The following is a 27671-nucleotide window of genomic DNA, read 5'->3' as shown; positions in this document are numbered from 1 at the left end:
TTTTAAGGAGCCAAGGTACACGCCCATAGACTTCTTTCCTTCTCTCTGAATATCAGTGCATGCACAGTAAGAAATGGTATAATACTTTACTCTTGTTTCACATGATTAACATCAAAATCAACATATGCACCTTCAGAAATGATTACAAACTGTTCTTATTTTGTAAAGGAAATAACCATACGGGTACTCTACATCATTGAGTGGCAGCCTTCAATTAAGGTTTCAGTCAACTATGTCCAATCATTGCTGGATAAGACATGGCGAAGCTGCTTTAGCATGTGTGGCATTTGAAGGTGTCTTATAGTGCCACCATCTACATATGTGAAAGAATACTTTCGACAAAGGAAAATGTAACATTCGACTGAAAATATCATATGTAGGTCTTATGAGTAATAGTTTTGTTCATGGAAATGAGGTAAACATGAAACGAATGCCGATGGAATTTGAAGACAATTTGCTTATACTTGCCTTGTGGATACCTACCATAATGAATTGGAGAGTTTTAGTATATTGAAAGAGAGGGCATCTTGGTGAGATGTATTAAAAAGGTTAGGTATATAATATATATTGCCTCACTGGTCTGTTTGAAAGGTGTATTATTGGTTTTAGTATCTTGATTGGGGTTGATAAGCATGTGGGAATAATTCATGAAGGCCATTGGTATGCTTGGGTGCTCATGAATAATTGTTTGATGATATCAACTAGAAATAAATTCACTTAAGAATGGTATTATAATAGAGATTAAGACAATTGATAGCAAAAGAAGATGCAATAATACCAACTAGCGAGAGGTTTTGGAGCTACATTAAACAAAATGATAACAATGAGAGAATCATGCATTGTTGGCACTTACAATAAAATAAAAAAGGACTCCTATTGGTTTAGAGATTTGTTAAACAAAAAGAACCAAAAAGCTCCTACTTAATGGCGTACTTCAAAAGGTACTTGAAATAATGAAGGGAATATTTCATGAAGGATACGAACATGCTCAACCAAGATTCGTCGTCGCAATATTGTGTCAGTTAAAAATGGTTTCATCACTTATCACACTTTTCCATTCAAAGTGAGGCATACTAATGTGACTTGAAGTTCTTGGCTTCCAGTCAAGTTGCGAGTAGCCAACATATACCCCTGAGAGAATGTCCCAATTAACTTAATGGTAGTGTAAATTGAATTCTACATCTCAATTGTTATGTATATTTGTACACCACGAGGATGTTTGTCCTTATTGTATTCTAAATAGATTTCTTGTTTTAAGGGATAGAATGTGTTGTATTATGTGAAAGAAAATCCAAAATTTGTGAAACTACATTTTGCCCTATCAACATTGGGGTTAATATCATTGTGCACTTCAAAGAGAATTGAAATTTGAGCCAAATTTGGTACCAAACTTTTTCACCTAGTCATGCCATGTGTCGAAGATTTTCTCTTCTAACGGGATTGCAACAAGGAAACAAATTAAAAATGGGAAACTTCAATTGTATCCTTTTTCAAAACAAATTAATTTCCTGTTGTCGAAATTTGTGCTTGATCTTGTGAGATTTGTTCTTCATTACCTTAATTAACTTTAAATAAGCAATTGTAACTTAAATTACAATTCTATGCTCGTTGTTTGATGTTTCTTGCCCCTTCCCAAATTTCAAGTAACAATAAGAAATATATATACAATAACACACACACATATTGCATAAATTGACATTCTCCCTCAATTTTAAGTGGCCATATTAAAAATTATATAATAAGAACACTTGAATATAACTGCTTTAACTAAGTTATAGAATATCAAATGAAGAAGACTAGAGAAGATAAGATATAGCTTACATTTTAGATACTAGTAATATGGTGATGACCCAAATGTGATTTCAGGAACCCATGTTGTAACCTAACTTCAAATGCATACATATTATGCGTTTTAAGCCACCTCCCATCACATCTTGTTTTCTAGCTCGAGCAATTCCTTCTCTTAAACTCTAGAAAATTTGGACAAATGTAGAGAAAAACACATAAATGTATCTCCCCTCTACAACGACAACTCTCATTATCTTCTTTAATCTAAAATGCAAGTAGATTATGAGTTTGTCTTTGAAAGTATGACAATGTAGAGGGTAAATTGATATAACAATAGAGACCATTTTCAACGAAATTATGAATTCATTCAATTACAATGTTGGGTGCTTTTATGTATAGTAGAAACATTATTTTGTCGAAAACATGATTTGCAAGTAGAAATACCTCAATAATTTTGGTTGTAAAATTGAAGGACATATTAAAAGTTTATCTTATATATCTACATCAAAGTTGTATTGGTTTTCAATATAAGAGTCATACTCCAAGTACATGATGGTAATATATACGAAGCAAACTTAAAGTAGGGTCCAAGATGCTAACAATAAGTTTCCATAAAAAGTACATAGCCTCCTAATCCTCTATGAAATGTGTGAAATTGCCAAATGGGATTATCTCTTAGAGAACCCCATGAAGAGCCATGTTGATGGAATGAGAATGCATATGTATAGAGAGATTTTGAGACTTTTTATGCTTGTTGTTTCCTTGTCCTGAGCAACTTGGGGCAACTTGGTGCTTATATATATTTTAACAAACTACGTCCTCTAGATTCCTAAGTGAAACAATACGGAAAGCATTTCCAAAGTATTTATTTATGTTATAACAATGCCAAATACTTCCTTCATAAAGTAGAAACATCTAAGGGCATATGAGTGGACACTTTGCACTATAGTAGGTAATACCCAGTATAGTATACTCTTGCAATATTCTTCGAATGTACTGCAATGCCAAGTTAATGGGACCAACAATTCCACTACAATGCTATCTCAAATATATTAGAAATTGTATGCATAAATGATTATTGACGAATGGGTTATTATGATTCCAATCATCACCTACATCATGGAATAGATCATTTATCATGTCTAATAATGGCCTTAAGCCAATTGGGTTTATAACATACTTAGTGGGCATGGGTAATAAGTTCATTATTAATATTATGGATATATATTAGCATGTTGGTTGGTATCACCTTATCAAATTGTAATATTTACTCCCAAAAATGATTACACAATATCATGTTTTCCAATCCAATGATTGAAAACAATACCATTCCTTAGCAACGAGAGAAAAGGAAATAGTTGTAAAAGTTGTCATCTGAGAATGTTATGCATGCGTCCTCACTGACCTTTAGTGCGCCTAGATATCATAGCATCGACTTATATGCATCCCAATTGTTATTGTTAAACATGCACACTGTAGGGCATGAGCTAAAAAATAAAAGTCTCTCCAAATAGTTAAAACAAAAATTCTTGAATTAAACTCTTATTATAACTTGGAACACATATCCTCACATGAAAATATGGTAAAGAAAACAAAAAGGTGATATGAGACAATTACAACCACATAAGGATATATTGTAACAAGGCAACGATTAGCCTTCATCCAACAATGGTCGTCCTCTCCCTTCCTTGAGTCAATGGACCTCCACAAAAGATAGAACTATCACGTCCCTACTAGGATTTGTATATAACATTCTTAGTTGTAAAATTTTATAACTAATAAAAGGAGTTTTGTTTTTGGAAAAAAAACATGATATATTGTAACAAAAATAAGTGAAACATTCAAATGGAGAAATATAAAGAACAAAGGCTTCACTTTAGAATTTAATAAGTTGTATCAAAAGTGCAGTTTACAGGCTCAAATACGCAATATGTGTTTCCACTCATTTACTCAGACGTGATAGATTGTAGTGGACATTATGCTTCATGCTTCAAACCTTGTATAAAGTTATCAATGAGACTAATCGAAATTGCAGAAGGAGATGAACGATAAGCATTTTTTATAACAAATGGATGTTAAATCAATATGAAGTTGTTCATTTTTCTAAGAAACCGATTTGAGCAACTTAACAACCATGTGATGGCATGTGTTTGCTTCACAAAATTTGAGTTAAAGCTCACCCTCGTATGAGAGGACTAGGTTTGGGTTACCATGGTGTTTTGGTTAATGAATTACCTTTCCACTCTATTGTGAGACTCGTTCTTTCATGAATAATCCCACTTTCATGAATAATCCCAATGGACACAACGATATGCCAAATGTGAGAGAAAACGTGTTTGACAAGAGATATGTGCTTTGATCAAAGGGAGTAATTTCACATTGGAAAATTTCTAACAAAACATGGCATGTCATAACCTAGAAAAGGTTGAAACAAACTTGTGCATTCTTTTGGGATTTTGGCCTTACCTTCGATTATTGATAGACAAATGATCGTTGTTATGATAGAGCATCAAATTTCTATTTGTTTGTGTGATGGTACACATGTGTTGGACCATGAACTTGGTTATATGTTGTTGCTTGTATGAGAATCTAACATTTTATTAAACACTCATAGGACTGTCATTGGCAACTAACTATAATTTACAAAGGTCAATAAACTAGCATGAATCACTCATGCGTCCCATACAACAAAAGAGAATGCCGGGCTCATATGTTAGGTAAATTTATGGTGTATCCAATTTTTTCGTTAAACATCACTATGCCATTAATTTTTAAGGGTGTGGGGTGTATTTGCTTTTTGACTTAATAGGGAGGCACAAGGGGATAACTTTGGATAGAATCTTCATGGCAAGGGAAACATCAATAGTGCATGTAGGTTTAAGTGTCGGTACTCTAGTTTCACGGAATATTCTGTAAATATCCCCCATCCAATTACATAAAAATATGGAAAACAACATGTGTACATTTCAAAACATATATTCTATGAGGTGCTCATTGGCCAATTGGTCATGATTGTGATTAAAGAAGGATAATAGGGAGCGTTTGTTTTCAACCTTAATACACAACCAACTTTGTTGAGTATTTGTGAACCTCATCTCTAGGTTTTCAACCACTACGAGGGTGCCCCTAAAAACCATTAAGTGTATTTGGTAGTTTTAAAAACTTATGGGTATTGTTGTAATTGGAATGGGGGCTTATTGTTGCTACCTCTCCCTTGGAAAAGCCATGACTTATTATTAGGGTGAAAAACAACTTTTCTTTCACATAATTTCTACATGATATGGTATTATGGGTCACATATACTTTTTATATGTGTTGGGGCACTTGTTAGAAAGTAGGATTGAAAATAGGGAAAAGTACCAGGATACCCCTAGAAGTTTGTCTATTTACTAGAATGCCCTTGGAAGTTCCAAACTTACCAAACTACCCCTATGTCCAAAAAATTACACTTTATAAAGTAATTATACACTCAAATATTTGGTAAATAGGGCTTGTAGATTTGAGTGTATAATTACTTTATAAAGCGTAATTTTCTGGACATAGGGGTAGTTTGGTAAATTTGGAACTTCCAGGGACATTCTGGTAAATAGACGAACTTCCAGGGGTATCCTGGTACTTTTCCCTTGAAAATATCCCTAAAAGAAAAAATCTTATTTGAACGACGGTTTTTTAGGAAATTGAAGGCTCCTGATGTTTGTGTGGCTTTAGACAAATTACATTTCTTATTGGCTTCTTTGACAATAAAAGTAAAAAAACGGTGCGATTTGGACTATTCTTCTTGCCGAGGTCTGACAAAAATTGAAGCCGTCTTCCAAGATTGCTCACCTTATTCGTGGACAATCCATTAAAAAAAGTGTGGTTTATTGACTTGTAAAAAACATGTGATAGGATCTAACGTGGAGAGTAATGGTTACATGCGGACAACAAATGATAAAAGCACTTGTGAAGACATGATATAAGTGTTATTTGTGGGTCCCAAGCTAAATGTAATGTATTTAGTTGAGTGTATGTAATGTCTGCTAGTCAATGAAAAACAATTAGATTCGTCAAGGTTGGCTTCTCAATGGTGGAAGCTTTTATGGAATCTTTTTATGAAAGAGAAAGAAAATCAAAGGGCTACCGAAACAAGAATGAAACCACATAGATAGGTGATAAGAAACGATAAATGCGATGAGTGAGATGAACAATCTAAGTGGGCCATGAAAGAAGATGTGGTATGAGCCTCGATAAATTGATGAAAAAAAGAAACTGTCTAACAAATTCTCAACGAAGGGGGCGGGGTTTGCATAAATCCACGTGGCTAGCCAAAAGCTCTCAAATGTGATTATTGGATAAGATGTAGATATACTGCAACACAAGCAAGAGACTTTGGTAGCCAATGGCACCATATTTGTCAATGGGCGTCCTTATATTTCATCAGATTGGCCCACATTGGAGAATAAAAATTTGACATTGTCACGTGTTCCACAATACACTGCCAAATTGCCACTAATTTGTGTTGTGGTGTGTACTCAATAATGTTCCAAACCTGAGCACTCATTTTTGGGTGTATAAACCCCACCGATGCAACAAAATACCACTTATAAACATGTTAATTCATGCCAATACTTCAGATCGTGCATAGTTACTCTACATCTAAATTAGAATTAAAACCATTTGAAGAACACAGATAGGGTTGAAGGTCGATATCGATAACGCAACTTCTCGACCCTCTTTTTAGCTGCACACATTAGCTTGCATCACATAAAGTGAAAAGTTATGCGTGTCTTTATTTTATTTTAAAGTGATCCCAAAGAGAGCGCACACACGCATGCACGTGCGTGCATGTGTTGCGCATGTGTGAGCGCATGTTGTCATATGAGTGCAGTTCACGAAAGTGTATTTCTTATTTTTTTTATGTCTACATTCATTCAAGAGAGGTAGATGTTACCAATGTGTGTGGTCCATGGAGTTCTTCTAGACACCACCCAACCCCCCACATTTTCGAAAGGCCCTCGTGGATTCATTGCGACGAGAGAGAGTCCATAGCAATGCAGGTGGTATAGAATAAAGATTAACCCCACCCCACCATCATCACATGCATGCAACTTAATATATATCCCTCACACACACACACACACACTACAACCATCATATATGTACTACATATAATAATACACACACACACATACAATTAATTACATTACAATATACACAAACACACATAATTTAATTTACATATATGTACATATAAAATGTATGTATGTGTGTATATCATATATGTATATGCCCAAGATTCCAAAAAACACACACATCATGTGAATATGTGGGTGTATATTCCTGAGCATATGCTGACAGAGGAGTAGTAGACTTAGTTAAGTTGGTAGTGGCCAGAAGAGAAGAAAAAACAGAAGGAAAGCAGCAGAAGATCCAGTACATATACATATGTAGTAACATATGTAATGTATGTACATAATGTACTCAGGAGAGAGAGAAGAGAGAGATAGAGAGAGAGAGAGAATGTAAGAAGGAGGAGGTAGGTAGGTGTCTAGAAACTTCTAAAGCCAATACATATAATAATATGCTTTATTATTATTATTATTATTATTATGTGAAGAAAGCATCCCAAAAGACACGAAAAAGCAAAAAACGCAGAAAGCAATTCCACCCTCTTCATCTCTCTCTCTCTCTCTCTCTTGTCTGTCTGTCTGAACACACACACACACACACACTCTCTCTCTCACTCACACTCTCTCTCTACTTTCAGTCCTTTCTTCTTCTTCTTCTTCTTCCAATCGCCATAGCTTCCCTGCTTTCTGCTTTCTGCTTTTAACTCCTCCATTTCCCTTCTTCATATCCAATTTGTGCCCCATCCTTCCTTCTTCACATTGTCCACCCCTTTTCCTTTTCCTTCTTCAGGGTTCAGTTCCAAGACAATCAAATCTGCTGATCCTCTGCTCAGCCTGGCTCTTGTGTAGCGTGATTTTCCATCACCTGACCTTGGAGCAGTAACTAGCTGAGATCAAAGTGAAAAAGAAAGTAGACACACACAGACACAGACACAGACACACACACTGTAAAGAATCTCTTTTTGGACCCTTTTGAACTTTCCCTAAATTTGGCTGATGCAGCTTTTTCTATAAAGGCGACCCACACACCAGCGAGAAGGGTGGGGGAGAGGAGACAGAAAGAGATAGATAGATATATAGATAGCGCGAGCGAGCGAGAGAGTCTGTCTGTCTGTCAGTCAATCAGTCAATCAGTCGAGCTTATTTTTAATTTAGATCGATTTTTCTGAGATCGATCTTCATCTAAGCTTTCTTCTGAGAGAGATCGATCATCCATCGCTTTACTCCTTGATCACATTGCTTCTTTCTTTTCTTCTTCTTCTTCTTCTTCTCCTTTCTCTGTTGTAATTATGGATCAGATAAACCATGGCTCTAGCAGCGACAGTATCAATGGAACCAGAAGTGCTCTCGTTTCTTCCAAGTCTTTGGACGCCCACATGCGGCAGCTCGTTCCTGATCGTGTCTCTGAAGATGATAAGCTAGTTGAATATGACTTTCTGCTACTTGATCGTTTCCTCGATATCCTTCAAGATCTCCATGGCGAGGACATGAAAGAAACGGTAATTGTTGATATTATTATAAATCTCTCCCTCTCCCTCTCTCCCTCCCTCTCTCTCTCTCTGACACTCACAGTCACACTCCCACACACACACACATTCTGCGGCACAGTACTTTTTCAACAACAATTTCCTTGTCGTTATCCTCAGTTTCTTCGTTTTGATCCTCGAATGAGATGAGATGGGGCGGATAGTTTGATCGTTCCATGAATCTTTTGCATGATTGTTTTATTTATTATAGTTAAAAATCTCAATCTGGCTCTGGAAATCGCAGATTGTTTTATGTATTTATCGTCAGAAATACTCAAATCTCTTTGTTTCCCGGATGGAATGGAAATGGCCGTGTTCTGACGAGTTTGGTTAATGAAAGCCTCAGTTTTCTCGTTAAGGATATCAGATTAAATAGATATATTTGTGTTTCGATTGACCTTTTCTCATGAATGAATTCTGTTTTATTGTCAGAATCCTAATCTATTTCACAGATTCTTGCATATGGATGAATATTTTAATGTTTTGATAGCCTTTTGCATGAATTGCTTCAGTTTTCTTTTGGAAAGTCTCCATGTTTGTATTTCAGATTTGAGCATGTGAATCAAAATGATTGGATGAGCTTTTTTCTCATGAATGTCTTTCCTTTCCCTTCAGGTTCAAAGATGCTACGAGCTTGCAGGAGAGTATGGAAGCTCTGAAGGCCATCTAGATGCAGAAAAGCTTGATGATTTAGCCAATATCTTGAACAGTCTTGACCCAGGGAGCTCCATAGTTGTCTCTAGCTCCTTCTCCCATATGCTTAACCTCGGAAACTTGGCTGAAGAAGTTCAGATTGCATTCCGACGAAGACTCAAGAACAAGACTGGAGATTTAGGTGATGAGAACTGTGCTCTCACAGAGTCTGATATTGATGAGACCTTCAGAAGGCTTGTTTACGATCTTCAGAAGTCTCCTAAACAAGTCTTTGAAGCTTTGAAATGCCAGACAGTGGATCTGGTGTTGACTGCCCATCCTACACAATCGGTTCGGAGGTCATTACTCCAGAAACATGGCCGGTAAGCATTATTTTTCAGACTACAAGTCTCTATTTGTTTTGCTTCAGAGTTATGTGTTTCAGTTTCTTATACTATTATGTTGGACCCTAACCGCGATCTAAAGCTGTCATTCTTTGTTTTTGCTTCGTGTTTCGTACTTCCGTTGTCATATATTCTTCTGTTTGAACTTTGAGCTCTTAAGTAGTATAAATTGTTCTTTGTGTTGCTTAAGAGTTTCCCGATGTCAGCTTCTTGTTCATCTGCTGGACACTAAGCTCTTTCACAGGCAGCCATTCTTTTGTTTTTGCTTGAGTTTCCTATTTTATCAGATTCAAATGCTTTAAGCTCTTTCATGTAAGGATATATAACAGTTTTGTTTGGCTTCAGAATTTCCTATTTTTATAAGTTGCACATGCTTTGAGCTCTATAACAGTATGGATACTAACTGTTTTATCTGTTTCTTATATTTTTCTTTGAACTTCATACCAGCATTCGCACATGCCTGTCTGAATTATATGCACCAGGCATCACACCTGATGAAAAACGAGAGCTTGATGAAGCACTTCAAAGAGAGGTGCATACTTCTCTTCTCTAAACTATTACACGCTTTAAAATTTGTAATGACCCTCACTTTCTGCATGCAAGGAAAAAGGAAATTCCCACATTCTTAAAAGTTGAAGATGAACAAGAATATACTTTTAACCTCATATGAGAAGGGAGATGGAGAGGGAGAGAGAGAGAGAGAGCTCTATTTTTCCCTTTGTTTTATCTTTCAACTATCATATTTGCTATGAACCATAGTGGGCATTTAGCAGAAGGTTATCAACTAATAGGTAGAGTTTTTATTCTTCTGGAATTATCAGCAGATGAAATTCCGAAATTGTGGAGTGTCATCAACAAGCACTGATGATTTATTATGTCTTTTGGTAGATTCATGCAGCATTTAGAACTGATGAAATTCGACGCACCCCACCTGCCCCTCAGGACGAGATGCGTGCTGGAATGAGCTATTTCCACGAGACGATTTGGAATGGACTGCCCAAGTTTCTACGCCGTGTCGATACAGCCCTAAGCAACATTGGAGTTGATGAGAGGCTACCTTATAATGTGCCGCTTATCCAATTTTCCTCTTGGATGGGAGGCGATAGAGACGGTATGCCAGAAATACCTGGTTTTCCTTCTTTCTTTTCAACGTTCACTTTTGATGAAGAAACTCTTTTATTCGACTAGCTACTGCTTTTCTTATTTAGGAAATCCTCGTGTAACACCTGAGGTGACACGGGATGTGTGTTTGCTGGCAAGGCTGATGGCTGCGAATTTGTATTTCACTCAAATTGAGGAGCTGATGTTCGAGGTGAGCAATGACAATTTGTGTAAACTTATTGACATCTCCATCTGTACTGACACGTTTGGCTCTTGCCTTACATTTCAATTTTATATTTTACAGTGTTCATAAGGTTGATATAGTGAAATTTGTGTACATTTGGCAGTTGTCTATGTGGCGTTGCAGTGATGAACTCAGAGGCAGAGTGCAGCAAATAGAGGCTTCTAACCGAAAAGATGCAAAACACTACATGGGTAAGGATGTTCCCACAACTCTATGTTTGAACTTCTCTTAGTATAATTGATCATCTGATTACAACTTTTGACGCAGAGTTTTGGAAACCAATTCCGCCAAATGAGCCTTTCCGAGTTGTATTAGGAAATGTGAGAGACAGACTGTACAATACCCGTGAATACATGCGTGACCTACTCGCGTTTGGGAAATCTGACATAGCTGAAGAGGATATATTCAACTCAGTTGACCAGGTTGATACCTTGTTGTATGTCATTGCAGATCTCAGTTTCCATAGACCTCAATATATCTTATTGATACATGGTTAATATTGAAATTTTAGATTCTCGAGCCTTTGGAGCTTTGCTACCGATCGCTTTGCTCAACTGGTGACAAACCAATTGCAGATGGAAGCCTTCTCGATTTCATGAGGCAGGTGTCATGCTTTGGTTTGAGTCTTGTGAAGCTAGACATTCGTCAAGAGTCTGATAGGCACACAGATGTGATGGATGCTATTACAAATCACTTGGGCATAGGTTCTTATAAACAATGGTCTGAAGAGGAGCGTCAAGAATGGTTGCTATCAGAACTGAGGGGGAAACGCCCTTTATTTGGTGCTGACTTACCAAAGACTGAAGAGATAAAGGATGTGCTTGGCACATTCCATGTGATAGCAGAGCTGCCCCCTGATTCCTTTGGTGCTTATATCATCTCCATGGCCATGACTCCATCTGATGTGTTATCTGTTGAGCTATTGCAGAGAGAATGCAGAGTACCTCAGCCTCTTCGAGTTGTCCCACTTTTTGAAAGATTAGCTGATCTACAATCTGCTCCTGCGGCCATATCACGGTTGTTTTCTATTGATTGGTATAGAGATAGGATTAATGGGAAACAAGAGGTTATGATTGGTTACTCTGATTCTGGTAAGGATGCAGGCCGACTGTCAGCTGCATGGCAGCTTTTCAAGAGCCAAGAGGAATTGATTCAAGTGGCAAAACAGTTTGGAGTGAAACTTAATATGTTCCATGGGCGTGGAGGTACCGTGGGGAGGGGAGGAGGACCTACCCATCTTGCTATTCTATCTCAACCCCCAGATACAATTCATGGTTCTTTAAGAGTCACAGTTCAAGGGGAAGTTATTGAACAATCGTTTGGCGAGGAGCATCTTTGCTTCCGAACTCTACAACGGTTCACCGCTGCAACATTAGAACATGGAATGCACCCTCCTGTTAAGCCAAAGCCGGAGTGGAGAGCTATCATGGACGAGATGGCTCTGATTTCAACAGAAGAATATCGATCAATCGTGTTCAAGGAGCCGAAGTTCATTGAATACTTCCACTCTGTAAGTCTGGTTACCTATGTATAGTGATCTAATCCAGTTCTCATACATCTTGTCTTATTATTGTTTTTATCTGAACTCTCCACATATGATTCTTGTTTATAATGAAGGCAACACCTGCTCTTGAGTATGGGCGCATGAATATAGGGAGCAGACCGTCTAAAAGGAAACCCAGTGGAGGCATTGAATCATTAAGGGCTATTCCTTGGATTTTTGCATGGACTCAGACTAGGTTTCACCTTCCAGTCTGGCTTGGTTTCGGTGAAGCTTTTAAGTTTGTTATTAAAAAGGATCCTAACAACCTGAAGCTACTTCAGGAGATGTACAACGAGTGGCCATTTTTCAGAGTCACAATAGATCTTGTGGAGATGGTCTTTGCTAAAGGAGATCCTCGTATTGCTGCTATCTATGATAAACTTCTAGTGAGTGATGAGCTTAAATATTTTGGTGACATATTAAGAGCAAAATATGAGGAGACTAAGGATCTGCTTCTTCAGGTACTTGTTATTGCTGCACAACACGTTAACTTGCTTGTGTTCTATGATAAACATATTCTGCGATTGGTTTTTCATATTAATTTGTGGGGTGCTTTGTAAATTTTGTTTGTAGGTGGCAGGGCATAAAGAGCTTTTAGAGGGTAATCCATACTTGAAACAACGGTTGACATTGAGAGATCCATTTATTACTACTTTGAACTTGCAACAGGCATACACGCTGAGAAAGATTCGTGAAGGTAATGTTAGGCCAGGCCCCTCAGTCATAAAGACAAAAACCAGCGCTGCTGAGCTTGTGACTCTTAATCCAACCAGCGAATATGGCCCTGGTCTTGAAGATACCCTCATTCTTACCATGAAAGGAATTGCTGCTGGCATGCAAAACACTGGTTGAGGTAATAATCTTCCAAAATATATTCCTTTGGAACATTTGCTTTGCATTCTTTTCCAACTTCTGAATGTGAATTAGGTGAGAAATTCACAAATTTGTTGGGAGTTTAGCAGGATGCATATTTTCCCGTCAGATTTTTGCTCTAACTTCTCAGTGTGGCTATGACAGGACTCATAAAAATCGTGCGATTTTAATTTTCCAGTTCTCCTAGGGGAAGTAGATCCCAAATTAATGTGGTGGTTCGCAATCAATCAGTTGGGGAAGGGGAGACAAGAGTAGTTGTCATAATAAAATATAGTAAATGTATAACTAAGTTTATGGGTAATAACTGGGTAGTCTTCAATAAGCCAATGTTTTACCTAAATGATTAATGAGACCGAATCTCAACTTGTTCTATTATATGCCTAAAAGATTGTATCGGTCTATTGTATACCTTAATATTTAAAATTGAACTTCTCTACTTTTTTTTGCTAATGATGGTTTTTTAACCGGACAGTACATAAGGTTGAGAATTAATAATACACATTTATATAGATGAATTTGCACATTCCATAGGTCATTAATTAAACTAGTCTATCCACTTCAACCAAATTTCAGGGAAATGAAATGGATGCCAGCAAGTTTGAAATTTTCTTCCATGTGTGTAGCTATCTAATTCTAATTAATCCCAGAAGAGTACAAACCATTAGCGTGTTTGTAAATTTTCCAAGTTCCTTTCATCCACATTAAAATAATGTCAATGCACTTCATAACTTCCTTTCTTCCACCCACCTATCTAATAAATTGAGAATCCCAAGGTAATTTTGCAGTGAAATATTAATGTTGTGTGCTCAATGTAACTCAATTACCTGATGATAGAGTCTGGGGCCAATGGTTGAGTACAGCTCTTCATGTGATTGTATGCCCCTGAGATTAAGTTTGAAGTGAGATGTTCACGAGTTGAGCTTACATATGTCCTTAGCATAGGTCAGCTTGGAACAAGCCATGTTCAAAATAACAAATAACTGCCATGCCCTCCCCATGCATGAGGAGCTGCACCTTGAACAGTCTATTAGAAATCATTGTACCAAAGCCACGCTTACTTCATCATCCAGGTCTTTGCCGTGAAGAAGTAAATATTGGGTTGTATGGTATTATTGTGTGTTTTTTTTTCTCCTATAAACGTATGGTATTATTGTTTTTTAGTGTGAGGGGAGAAGAAGATTAGATAAGGTCAAAGTCGTAGAGAGAGACAGGTATCCCACATGCAGAAGCACGTTTAAGACGTCATATAAGTATGGAAGTAGAAGCGCAGAACAAATCATGCTTTTCTCGGCCTTTTGGCTAAGATCAAGTGTAGTATCTGTCCTTACCAGTTTAATATATGATTTTAACTTAATTTCTTTCATGGGGGCAGCCCCTGCACGAGGCAACTTGCTGTCTCTGGGAGCTGCTTGCTTTGACTAGGTATTGCGCGAATGCCGAGATCATACAGGCGCATATGGCAAGGGGATGTGATATATGATGGGTGTGCACATGGAAAATACTGTGTTTTTTGGGTGGGAAGGGCCCATACATTGTTCTGAGACCAACTGGTGCGATTCACACGGCAAACGCTCTCTATTCTCTGGTTGGGTCACTAATGCCACTAGTCATAGCCGTGCCCAGAAAATGTAAATAATGCACGGCTTGAACAAGCCATGGGCAGTGTAGGGCTGGTAGTATTTGACATCTTGATGTATAATATTTAGTGTATTTTACATATTCATGTATGTATTATAATATCTTCTCTATAGTTATTGTGACACTCCTTACTATGAATGACAACGAAGTCGCATCCATGACTGCTGAGTGGCCACTGGTAACTATGCATAGAGAAGACATTCTCTTGTAAGAACCATCTAGTTCAACCCCAATCTCTAACACATCCTCAATTGAAACCAAGCATAGATCAATAAACTTTCTCTATCGCTGAAGTAGAACATTTATAAGAATGGAGATAGCGGCTTAACTGATTGAAGTTTTAATTCAACACAAACAAAAACAAAAGCTTCTCTATTCGTATGTTAATTATAAGCTCCCTTTGTATATATATGAAACATTAACAAGTTAACCTTTAATCTAAATTTCATACATTTGTTTGCCATTTATATTTCCTTCTCATTTATCCCACAGAAAGTACAGAAGAATGTCTTCCCCATTGTTTCAATTTGGGATTTTTTGCAGATATGATACATGGTAACAAAATAAAGTACTTTATGTTCAGAGAACAATTTACAAGGAAGCTGCTGCGACCAGACTAGAAAATGAATTGTCACAAAAGGAATCAGAAAACCTGTGGATCCAAATGATAAATTAAAATTCTCTATAGCGTTTCCAAAGTGCCTAGAATTCTTCTCTGAATGTGTTTAATCTTGCTTTCAAGTTAGGAGTCCTCAGGCTTGCATGTAGAATAATGCCTGTTTGCATGTAAAGAGATGATCAAAGAAGTATTAAGCCAAAAGGGTACAAAATATTTTTGAACAATATATTATCTATGGTTTGTTCCTCTGTAATTTATCATGGCTCACATGGAATAGTCTTCCACTTACATGCCAACGCAATTGCAAGGGTTCCAAAGGCAGTGAGCGAGTGCCGCAAAAATATACTTTAAAAGTCATTCAGTAATCAGGACCCAGATGGCCTCGTAGAGAAGCGGTCCAACACCTGCTGGGCTATCTCTTGCAGTCCTCCAGAGAAAATCCGAGTCCTTGCTTAAAGGATTCATTTCAGTTGGTGATCTTAAAGAAGCGAGACTATGTGTTGAAGAGCCGCAAAGCCCAGACTTCCATTCTCAGTTGGTGTAAATGGTCATGACAATCTTATTAGAGTCATTAGAAGGCCAACGGCGGGAGAGAGGGATCTGGTAAAGAAGCTCTTCGTAGATTTATGGGCAGAAAAGGTTTTGTTAGGTAAGGATATTAAGACTCACAACAGAGCAGCTGGAAGATGTTGTCCTTGACAATCCTTCGGCACCTAAGCATTTTGGGGATCTTATTGGGAAGTTGATACTTTCTTATGTCATTTGATTTGGATTCTTGAGGATGCCTTTCTCAAGAGGCAAGTGTATGATTCAACATTTAGGGCTGTCAAATCTGAACCCAATACATAGTGTGCTGAGCCAACAAGTTGTTTGAGATGAATGTGAGAGGCTATTATTAGCCTCCACACGAGGAGCGACATGTTTTTAAGATTGTCTTCTATACATGTGCCCCAACACCCCATCTCACATCGCGATGTGTGTGAGCTAAGTTGCATAGAAGCAATGGTTGAGATGGTAGACAATCGGATAGGCTCTAACATGTGTCGATGTGTGTCGTGAAAAATATGGTTTTATCGTTAGGTGCAACTTGTGTAGTATAATGTGTGAAGCGTGAGCCGCCACATTTTCCCCATGTAATGATACATTGTTGTTGCTATTAGGATTCTTGTGATGCATGTTAAAGCAAGTGTGTTGCATCCCATTTACCAAACCATTTTTCCATATCTCGCATCTAATCAGAACACAAAATTTTGCTTTTATGCATCTTTTTGCTTACTTCCTGTGTGATCCTAAGAAGTCGATATGAGAGACTTTTTTGAACCTTGAGCATGTATTCGACAGTCCTTCCCATGGTCACGATCTCAATGGGAAGTGATATCATCTCAAGTAGGAGGGTGTATGGCGTTTGTTTCTTAAATTGTAGAAATGCTTTTGGACATTCTCAAACTCTTTCCAAGTAGATTTAGGGATGCTACCACCCATCACATAATTTCTCCATGATATCATGTGTTTTGAAATGCATAATATGCTCTCTTTCCCACCTCTAGTTGTTGGGTAGCACATTGATTCCATCTATGATTTAAATAGATTTGAAGTTTTCCACACACTAGTGGTTGATTATTGTACATAACGATTTATTTATTTGGCTCTTTGCAAGCATAATCTTTGTTTTAGCGCCGTTGACACTAAATGTAGTGTGCATGCAATTCATTTCCAATACCTTTATAAGCTTTTGTGCATCCCCTAAAGTATTTGCAAACAAATATTATATCATCAACATATAACAAAAGCATAATGACTACATTCTCAATGACAACTTCTTCAATGCTTCTTCCTTTATAAACTTTGCAACTATTTCTTCCAATTGATCAATGCATAGACCAAATAAAGATGGTGAGAGAGGGCATCCTTGCTTAACACCAATAGTGCTAGTGAAAAAATATGAAAGTCTATCACCCATATGCACACAACACATAACCTTCTTATAGATTCGGGAAATTGCAAGTCTATATTCACTTGGCACTTTGAGTTCTTCTATTCGCCTCCAAAGATGTTCACGAAGTATCAAAAGCTTTCTTGAAGTCTAAGAACCAACAATATAAGCATTTATCTCTTAAGCGACTTTCCTCTTGTGTAAGCAAGTTTGAAAAATTGTAAGGGCTCTTTGAAAGCGAAGGCTCTTGGGAGTAATAATGTGTGGATAAATACATTTTGGCTTTCCTAAGTTGTATCGGGGAAAAACATTGAAGGTTAACATTCACAATGTAATATTCCAAATTTGGCATTTTAGCATCTTGCCAATTCATCCTCAACGTGTCTAGTAATATTTATGGTGGAGACTAGAAAGAATGAGGCTTTGGGAGCAACCTTTCCGTTTTTTTCCTTTCCTTTCCTTTTCTCCTCGGTGATCACCTATTTCCCCAACATACCTTCTATTTCCCCATTTCATAATGTCAGGCATCCAAACAAATGAGGGGATTTTGCTCTTATTTTCTTTTTTACCTTGCATCCTACATTGCAAACTTGTTTTGGCAATATGTGATCAAGTATATTCTTGGCTTTTGTGACATACTGCATATATAATTGTCATATGACTAGCACCTCTATTGGTTGAACACCTACTTCTAATAACATGAGAGAATGCGATGTTGAGAATTTTAATCCTAATTGTCCAGGTTACAATTGTTTGTTAATTTTCTCTATTTCATCCCATGCACTAAGTGAGATAGTTCTACCCTAAACTTTCACTCCATAAAGTAACACTTCAACTAGTAATGTTCGATAACATAAATCTTACTTTCCATAGTTAAATGTCACTTTAGTTTCATCTCAATTGTACAATTACTATTTCAACCTACTTGCAGTCTAGACCAGTTGCACACATTCCACCTACTTGTCAGTGAGACATAATATTAAGATATTTGAGGCTTTACACCACTTGTATTACTTCTCCTGTATATATAAAAGTGGGGTAGTTTCTTGGTTGTATTGCCGTCATTTTGGTTGTTCGCATTGATAATTAATTTGATGATTGACAAATTGTTTTTGTGCCAAAGTTCTCGTATGTCACCAACATTGGGGAAAATTGCGATGTGCCTCCATTGAATTTGTTGTATTATCTTCTTCTTACTTTTCCCCATATCACCTGATTGACCTTGGAAATATGAATCTTGTAGGTATGTTCACATTTTCGCTTTTGGGTGTGTTGGTCGACATTGGATAAAAGTTGCCCTTGAATTTCATAAGTCTTGATTGAGCTCTTGAATGTGTCAAAGAGTATACAAATCACATGTAAAGTATGTGTATTAATTTCAATAAATTGGTGAACCTATCTTATCATGAATCTTGTCCTGATTTCAATGATTCATGAAGAAAGTTTGGTTCAGTGCTACCACTTTTAAACGAATTTGGTAAATATTACTTATGACCCATTGCTATGTCTAGCCCTAAGGTGGAATAATTATTTTGGAAGATGGAAGGTAGATGGGTATGATGTAGACTTTATGTTTAAAGACAATTGATTGTACATGTGGGCCGGACAAGAAATTGTCTTGCATTGTTGAGGGTGGTGAAGAAACAATTCAAACAAAATCGTTGAGGTTGGGAAAAACTTCAAAGTAACAAAAAAAATGCAATGATTGACTAGCCTTGTGAGACAAACTTAAACATTAGAGAAGAAGAGAGCATGCTTTTACAAAAGTTTCCCGAATCTAAATAAACTATGGTAATGGTTGTGTACAAACATAATTGTTTCTTCAAACGCAGAGGCTATGGATAACGAAAACTCGAAATAGTAAATACGGAGGAATGCATTATAATAATATTTTTTTGTAAAATATTTAAATGCTAACTCAAGAATGTCATGCCAAAAGAAAGTTTAGAAGTCCCAACCTCAAAGTGATGTCCAAGCTCAAATAGTTCAAGTTGATGTGGAATCTGGATATTGATGATTGTCTCAAGGATCATTATTGTTATAATGAATATTATGAAAATGGTGATAGTTATGAAGATGTTCGTGAAGCTTTCATTGAGGAAGCCATTTCGGTCACTATTCCAAAGTGAATATATTGGATGAGCTTTGGAGTGAAAAAAATGCTTGCAGAGAGGTTGGGTTGTGTGGTAATATAATTATTGTCGTGTTGTTTGGTGTGAAAAAGGGGAAAGGTTCATGTTGAGGGGAGTCTGTCGAGTACTTCCGTGACGAGGCTTTGTTGCTTCATTTATACATGATGTTTTCTTGTAGCCATTGCAGAGTGGATTGTAACATATGAGTAGTGGATTGTAACGTATGAGTTGTATATTATGCTACGTACTTTTTCTTAACTAATGGAAGTAGACTTTTTTTTGGAAAAAGAAAAAGAAAAAGGGGAAAGGTTTTAAGGTCAATGACCCTGCCTTGGAAATCAATTACTCAAAAGTCTTTCTTTTGGAAGGACAAATATCAAAATCTCCGGAGTCCTGTCTTTGAAAACTGGCCTTTGAAATCAATCACTCAAAAGTCTTTCTTTTGGAAGGACAAATATCAAAATCTCATGTCTTTGAAAATCGTTCATTCTATAAGAAAAATTATGCATTCCAAATTAAACTTGTCCCCAGGGGATCCCACCAAGAAGAGGTGTCGATGGACGTGGACATGAAGAATATTGTGTCTAGTGCTGAATTCATCTGACCAACTTGGTCCCACCTTCAAATGTAGTCATTCCCTTAGTGCTGTTGGTTTCCTCTACTCCATAGTTTGAAAGTTTCCACCTCTTTCACTCACTCACTCACTCACTCCTCTCCATCCTCTTTATCCAACACTCCGTTCCTTCTCCGTTGGTTTCCACCATGCTTCATATTCCGTTCACGAGATGCTGAGCTTCCCATGCACTCTCCATCTCCTCTCAATCCTTATTCTCATCATACATTCCGCAATGCCTGCGGAGGTTCTGGCTCTGCCTGTGGCTGTCACGCTCACTCCCACTCCCACTCCCACCACCTCCTCTGACATGGCCGTAGTGCAAGCCCAAGCCCAAGCTCTCATAGCAATCAAGGATGCCATCACCCATGACCCCACTTTTTGCCTCTTCTCCTGGACCACCACTACCACCACCACTATCCACACAGCGGCACCGCCCTCCTACTGCCCCTCCAACCGCACTGTCGGCTGGTACGGCCTGCTCTGTGATGACCGCTTCCACATCACCTCCCTCGACCTCTACTCCTGCAGCCTCTCTGGCTCCATCTCCCCTTCTCTGTCTCTCCTCTCTTCTCTTTCTCTTCTCACCCTCTCCTACAACAACTTCTCAGGCCCCATTCCTTCTAGCCTCGGGAACCTCACCCACCTACGGTCCTTGCGTCTCGAGGCCAACAAACTGGGAGGCCCCATCCCTTCTAGCCTTGGGGACCTCACCCAGCTACAATTCTTGTACCTCGACAACAACAACTTCTCAGGCCTTATCCCTTCTAGCCTTGGGAACCTCACCCAGCTACAGGCCCTGTACCTCGAGGCCAACAAACTGGAAGGCCCCATTCCTTCTAGCCTCGGGAACCTCACCCAGCTACAGACCTTGTCCCTCAACAGCAACAACCTGGACGGCCCCATTCCTTCTAGCCTCGGGAATCTCATCCAGCTACAGACCTTGGATCTCGACAGCAACAACCTCTCAGGCCCCATTCCTTCTAGCCTCGGGAACCTCACCCAACTACTGTACTTGTACCTCGACAGCAACAACCTGGACGGCCCCATCCCTTCTAGCCTCGGGAACCTCAACCAGCTACAGACCTTGTGCCTCAACAGCAACAACCTCTCAGGTCCCATCCCTGCGAGCCTCGGGAACCTCACCCAGCTACAGACTTTGTACCTCGAGGCCAACAAACTGGACGGCCCCATACCTTCTAGCCTTGGGAATCTCACCCAGCTACAGACCTTGGATCTCGAGCTCAACAAATTATCAGGCCCCATCCCGTTTAGTCTCGGGAACCTCACCCAGCTACTGCACTTGTACCTCGACAACAACTACCTGTCAGGCCCAGTCCCTTCTAGCATCGGGGACCTCCCCCAGTTAGGGACCTTGGAACTCCAGAGCAACAACCTGTCAGGCCCCATTCCTTCGAGCCTCGGGAACCTCACCCAGCTACAGACCTGGTGCCTCAACAACAACAACTTCTCAGGCCCCATCCCTTCGAGCCTCGGGAACCTCACCCAGCTAAAGACTTTGTACCTTCAAAACAACAACCTGGACGGCACCATCCCTTCTAGTCTCGGGAACCTCACCCAGCTACAGCACTTGTCCCTACAGAGCAACAGCCTGGAAGGCCCCATTCCTTCTAGCCTTGGAAACCTCACCGACCTACTGGAGTTGCATCTCGACCACAACAACCTGGAAGGCCCCGTCCCTTCTAGCCTCGGTAACCTCACCCAGCTACAGTCCTTGGTTCTCGAGAGCAACAAGCTGACAGGGAAGATACCAGTTGAACTCGGTAGCTGCTCACAACTCATGCAGCTCCAATTAGGGTTCAACAATCTCAGGGGTCCCATCCCCAGTGAGCTAGGAATGCTCATAAACCTCCAGGAACTCTCTCTATTTACAAACAGCCTAGAAGGGATTGTCCCTGTTGACGCTTTACATAATCTGGCAGCTCTTCAGGTCTTACGTCTCTTTCAAAACAATTTGACTGGGAAGATAGAAAGCTTGGATCTGTCCAAGTTCCCGAATCTCAGGAGTTTTAGTGCCTATGAAAATGCTTTAGAAGGGGAGCTACCTGCTGGTCTAACAGAGAGTAAGGCACTGGTCGTCTTTGAAGTGCAGAGGAACAAATATCTCACCGGAACCTTAGGTAATAATGCTACTCCTCACATCACTGGTTTATCCAAACTAAGGGTGCTCTCCGTGAGCTACAACCAGCTAAGCGGAGACATCCCTGGTTGGGTTTGGAAGCTTCCCAGTCTACAGGCACTGGACCTCTCCAACAATCGCTTTAGCGGCCACTTCCCTGTGACTCTCACACACCTCTCCTACTTCAAGCTCAATCAAACCTCAGACATGAACCAGACCACCCTCTTCGAGGAGGTGCTGGTCACGATTAAGAACGCTGTCTTCACTCTTAAATATATTCTGAGTACCCGTATCTACTTTGATGTGTCCATGAATGATCTGGAAGGCGAAATTCCGGAGAGCTTCGGGGAGCTGCAAGGTTTGACAGGAGCCAACCTGTCCCACAACCGCATCAGCGGCACAATACCTGCGGCTACATTCGGGAGATTGATGCAGTTGGAGGTGCTGGATCTCTCCTACAACCAGCTCAGCGGTGGCATCCCACAAGATCTCACGTCTCTGGACAGCCTCTCTACTCTAAACCTGGCCCACAACCAACTGGAAGGACCCATTCCCACACTGAACCACTTCGACACCAAGTTCACGTCTTCAAGCTTTGAGAACAACCCTGGGCTGTATGGATGCCCTCTTTCCTCCTGCAACATAAGCGACCACAATGCGAGTATTAGTGATGTGGGCATGGGCAGCACAGGCAGAAGTAGAAGCACAGGGGACCCGAAGCAGCAGGTATTATTGATTGAGATCTGGTTCCATGAGTTTGTATCTCCGTGGGCAGTTCTGGTGGGATATCTCGCTGGGCTTGCACTTGGCATATTCCTCCGCCATCTCCTCTCCTCAAAATTGAAGTGAATCTAGCTCTTGGTCAAGACTGCTAGAATAATTAAAAATATATAAACATTTTAGTTTACCTATTATAAAACATTTTAGAGGAAATAAATGTACCGCTTCCGAATTATTTTAGAAAAAGAGGTGCACGTTTTAGTAACCACTTATATCTCAACGTTTTCTAACCAATATTCTCGATCACTTTATGGCCCCGTTTAAAAAGAGAATGCATCTTGCCACGATCTTACCAAATGTTGTCCACATATAGAATGTCGAATCTTTAGAGGAATACTTCCTTGAGTAGTGACCACCATGATGTTTGAATATTTGTTTTCCCATTCACTAATGTTTCATGCTCAATAAAATATTGCATCATAGATATCCATGGTTGATCTTGTTGACATATATCTTGTAATAATGCAAATCTACGATCCATCAAATGTCTTTCCAAATCTAATATTATTGCACCACCTAACCTTTTAGGAGTAGCCAAATAAATGACTCTCTCTCTCTCTTGTAAAGGAAGAATATGTTGAAGAAGTTGCTATTGGGAATGTTGTGATTATGCTTTTGTTATATGTGGATAATGGATGATGTAGTACTTTTTGCAAATACTTCAAGAGATGCACAAAAGCTTATGAAGGTATTGGACAAATTTTGCATGCATGCTAGATTAAGTGTCAATAGCTCAAAACAAAGATTATGGTTGTGACGAGTCAAAAAAGAGATAAACCATGCATTATGTACAACAATGAGCCACTTGAATGCGTGGAAAGCTTCAAATATCTTGGCCTTAAAGTTCCTTCAAATCATAAATGGAATGAATGTGTTACACGCCGCTTAGAAGCAGGTAAGCGAGCATATTATGCATTTGAGAACACATGCAATCTTGGAGATATTAAGTGTTGGGTCCTCAAGAAAGATCTTTTTGACACCTTGGTGACCCTAGTTCTTCTCTATGGGGCAGTAGCATCCCTAAATCTACATGGAAAGAGTTTGAAAATGTCCAAAAACATTTTCTTACAAAGTTTCTACAAGTTAAGAAACAAACGCCCTACACCCTCCTCCTTGAGACGGGATCGCTTCCCATTGAGATCATGGCCATGGAAAGGGTTGTTGAATACATGATTAAGGTTCAAAAAAGCCCCTCACATCGACTTCCTAGAAGTGTATGGGAAGCAAGCAAAAAGATTCAAAAGACACATAAAAGCAAAATTTTGTGTTTCGGTTGGATGCAAGATTTAGAAAAATCGTTTGGTAGATGGGATGCAAGACACTTGCTTCATGATGCGTCACTAGATTCCTCTATAAATGAGGCCTTTTTGCAACACCAATGTATCATGACATGGGACAAATGTGGTGGCTCACGGTTCACACATTGTACTACAAATGTTGCACCTAACTACAAAACCATATTCTTCGCAGAACGGGGAAGCCGTACACATCGATACATGTTAGAGCCCATCTCGATATCTGCCATTCGAACCATTGCTTCCATGCGACTTCCATGAGATGTGAGACGGGGCGTTGGGGCACAAGTGATGAGAGTAGCCGACTATGCACACTTTGCCCTAAACAAGTTCGAGAGTCTGAGTATCACACTTTGATACAATGCTCTGCCTTTGATCATATTCGACCATGCTTTCCACATCTCTTCGATCGAGCCCAATCCTTGAACAAATTTCTCTCACAACCACGATGTGCACTCTCGATTGCAACATTCATTGGTAAAGTTCTTGAACATCGAGAGTCACTACTCACCTTCACACGTATCACGTGAAATGTAATATTTTTGGTCTCATAGGTCATATTTGGCCTCCGAAGATGATAATAAAATCTCTCTCTCTCTCTCTCTCTCTAATTTCTAACATGGTATCCGAGTGACATACGTCACGTTAGATAAGTAATCTATGAATAAATAAGTGGCATACATCATGTTAGATTGATTTGGACAATCTATACAAGATGTCGTCGACCACCAATACGGAAAACCAATCAGAATTTGTCGGAAAACCAATCCGAATTTGTCAGAAATCCAATTAATGTTGCATCAACAAATCAAATGGCAAGAAAGTATGTGGTGGAGAAACTCTTAGACCACAATTATAGAATGTGGAGAACGAGAATCAAGTTAATTCTCGAAAGAATAAATCTTAAAGGAATCGTAAATGGTTCTGAAGTCATTCCGTCAACAGAACCTGAATTGAGCGATTGGAAAAGTAGAGATCTAGATGTGAGAATGGAGATACTTATGCATCTAAGTGATTGGCAAGTTGATCATGTTCGAAGTTTTGGATCCACACGAGCAATGTGGGATCATCTTCAAACAATTACACCAACCTTTTGACGGTACGATCAAAATCTTCTCTTGCCCAACCCTAATGAACGTGGATATGCGTGAAGGAGAACCAACCAACACTGTCATAAGCAATTCGCAAAGACAACTAGATATTGCAATCTCATAAGGCAACATTATTGATGAACATCAATATGTGAAATACTAATGGGTTCCTTGCCAGAATCATGGATCACATTCGCGAGCATCCATAGTTACGAGAAGTCACATGGCAATGGCGGTGTCCATGAGACACCATTACAAAGGCAATTACCACAAGTCAAAGACATTCCAGAAATTTCATCCAAAGAATAAGCCTCCTCAAGGAGGAGCGAGAGCAATCACCATGTTACAATGTTTTTTGCAAATATTGCAACAAACGGGCCATCTTGAACATGAGTGTCGAAAGAAACAATACAACCAAAAGGGAAAAGGTAGAAGGTTCTTTCCACAAGGAAACAATGCTTCATTACAATCTAATATTAAAGAATATGAAGAGGGAGACAACAATTTTATACAAACATTCACATGTGAGATGGAAGTAATACAAACAAAAGATGAAAGTGGATCCAACAAAATAGAATTGTATATGGCGGTAGCAAAATTGAAGAATGCCTCAAATATTTGGTTCCTTCACACTGGTGCAACACACCATCTCACTCACAACAAGAACTTGCTCCACAATTATAAAACTCTTCCACAAGCCCTAGAAGTTCGATTTGGAGACAATGGCACAAAAGCCGCAATTGGAAATGGAGAAGTTCACCTTTCCATTAATCAAACAAGGTCAATGAGTATTCCAAACGTTCACTATGTTCCAAGTATCACAACAAATTTATTTTCGGTTATTGAAGGAACCACAACCAGAACCATTATCGAATTTCATTCAAATTGTGCAATTATTAAATACAAACTACCAAATGGTGAAATATTAACAACATCATGCCCAAAACTTGGCCGCCTTTATTCTCTTTGTAAAGAATCGATGGTGCTTCTGTGCAACGGAATAGGTTAGAGATGTGTGTTGTGTGTGTGTGTGTGTTTGAAAAGAGAAGAGGAGAGAAACACAAGATAGGTGAAAAATAGAAATACGCAAGAGAACTGTATATTACAAAGGAGATTAACCAACACATTATAAAGTAGGAGGGTACTTTATATAGTCACCCTTTCTATTCATTAACTAACGAAGCTCATCGGTCATGGGAAAAGTGGAAACTCATTAGTTATGTGTCATAGAATATGATTCAATGACACATACTTAATGTGTAGAGAGTAGTGGTGACTTTTGACCTTGGAGTGTTCATACACTCTCAAGGTGTGTTCACACACTATACTAGGTTGAGCTTGATTCTCAACACTCTTCAAATGGAGGAAACACAAATTGACGCACATACAACATAGGCAACATCATCACCAATACCACCCTACTTTGGCAGTATCGTCTTGGACATTTGAATCCAAAGTCGATGAAAACCATTCAAATACAGAAGTTAAGTGACAGAATGCCGACAACACCTTTTAGGCACTTGCCATTATGTGAAGCTTGTATTTTCGGAAAGCAAAGTTGTCAACAATTCCCACATAGTGCGAGTCAAACTGAAAGAAGGCTACAATTAGTTCACTTGGATTTATGTGGACCAATGCCGACTACGTCATTGGATGGTAACAAGTACGTTATTTCGTTTATTGATGAGCATACAAGATTCACAATTATATATTTCTTGAAAGCAAAATCCGAGGCTTTTAATGCTTTCACAACTTATAAAGTTTATGTAGAAAATCAATGTCAAAGTAAAATAAACACAATAAGAACGGACAATGGTGGTGAATATTCTCACATGGATGGATAAAGTTTTGTCAAGAGCATGGCATTAGGCTTGAACATACCGTTCCTTATTATCCACAACAAAATGGAGTCGTCGAACGTAAGAACCGAACACTCTTGGATGCTAGTCGGAGTATGCTACAAGTTGCGCGACTGCACATTTTGGCAAGAGGCAATCACAACCGCTTGCTACCTTCAAAATTGTAAGGAATCGGATATGGATTCTTGTGAAGTGGAAGAGATATGAGTTATGTGTGTGTATGAGAGAGAGAGAGAGTGAGTGAGAGAGACAAGGAATAAGACACAGAGAATACGCAAGGTAAGAGTATATTAACAAAGGAGAAAGACTCAACACAATACAAGGTGGGAGGAGGGTGCTTTATATAGTCAC

General features: G+C 38.9%; 2 protein-coding genes and 1 pseudogene across 3 annotated transcripts; all 3 read left to right on the top strand.

Moving 5' to 3' along the window:
- The first annotated feature begins 7909 nt into the window (after positions 1-7909).
- On the top strand, positions 7910-13666 carry LOC147852815 (phosphoenolpyruvate carboxylase-like). Of its 2 annotated transcripts, none has more exons than XM_087333366.1 (11): positions 7910-8395; positions 9038-9438; positions 9907-9991; positions 10348-10570; positions 10668-10771; positions 10908-10995; positions 11072-11226; positions 11316-12314; positions 12422-12808; positions 12921-13200; positions 13351-13666. In XM_087333366.1, exons 1-10 carry the CDS (start codon positions 8186-8188, stop codon positions 13197-13199), a joined length of 2931 nt encoding a protein of 976 aa, XP_087189492.1. In that variant the 5' UTR covers positions 7910-8185; the 3' UTR covers position 13200; positions 13351-13666. The 2 variants fall into 2 exon arrangements, with proteins under 2 accessions (XP_087189492.1, XP_087189491.1); XM_087333365.1 differs by having other exon boundaries at positions 7915-8395; positions 13365-13666.
- Positions 13667-14498: 832 nt separating this feature from the next.
- Positions 14499-14676, top strand: LOC147852814 (U2 spliceosomal RNA; annotated as a pseudogene).
- A 5633-nt stretch (positions 14677-20309) lies between these two features.
- Positions 20310-23212, top strand: LOC147852813 (uncharacterized). Its single transcript, XM_087333238.1, has one exon. The coding sequence runs from the start codon at positions 20328-20330 to the stop codon at positions 23142-23144; it is 2817 nt and encodes a 938-aa protein (XP_087189364.1). The 5' UTR covers positions 20310-20327; the 3' UTR covers positions 23145-23212.
- Positions 23213-27671: the final 4459 nt, after the last annotated feature.

Source organism: Azolla caroliniana, unplaced genomic scaffold, assembly GCF_043228905.1.
Source record: "Azolla caroliniana isolate FFs.n. ecotype wild unplaced genomic scaffold, voAzoCaro1.0.p SCAF_17, whole genome shotgun sequence".
NCBI lineage: Eukaryota > Viridiplantae > Streptophyta > Polypodiopsida > Salviniales > Salviniaceae > Azolla > Azolla caroliniana.
The sequence above is the reverse complement of the archived record's forward strand: the minus strand, read 5'-3'. Positions and strand labels throughout refer to the sequence as shown.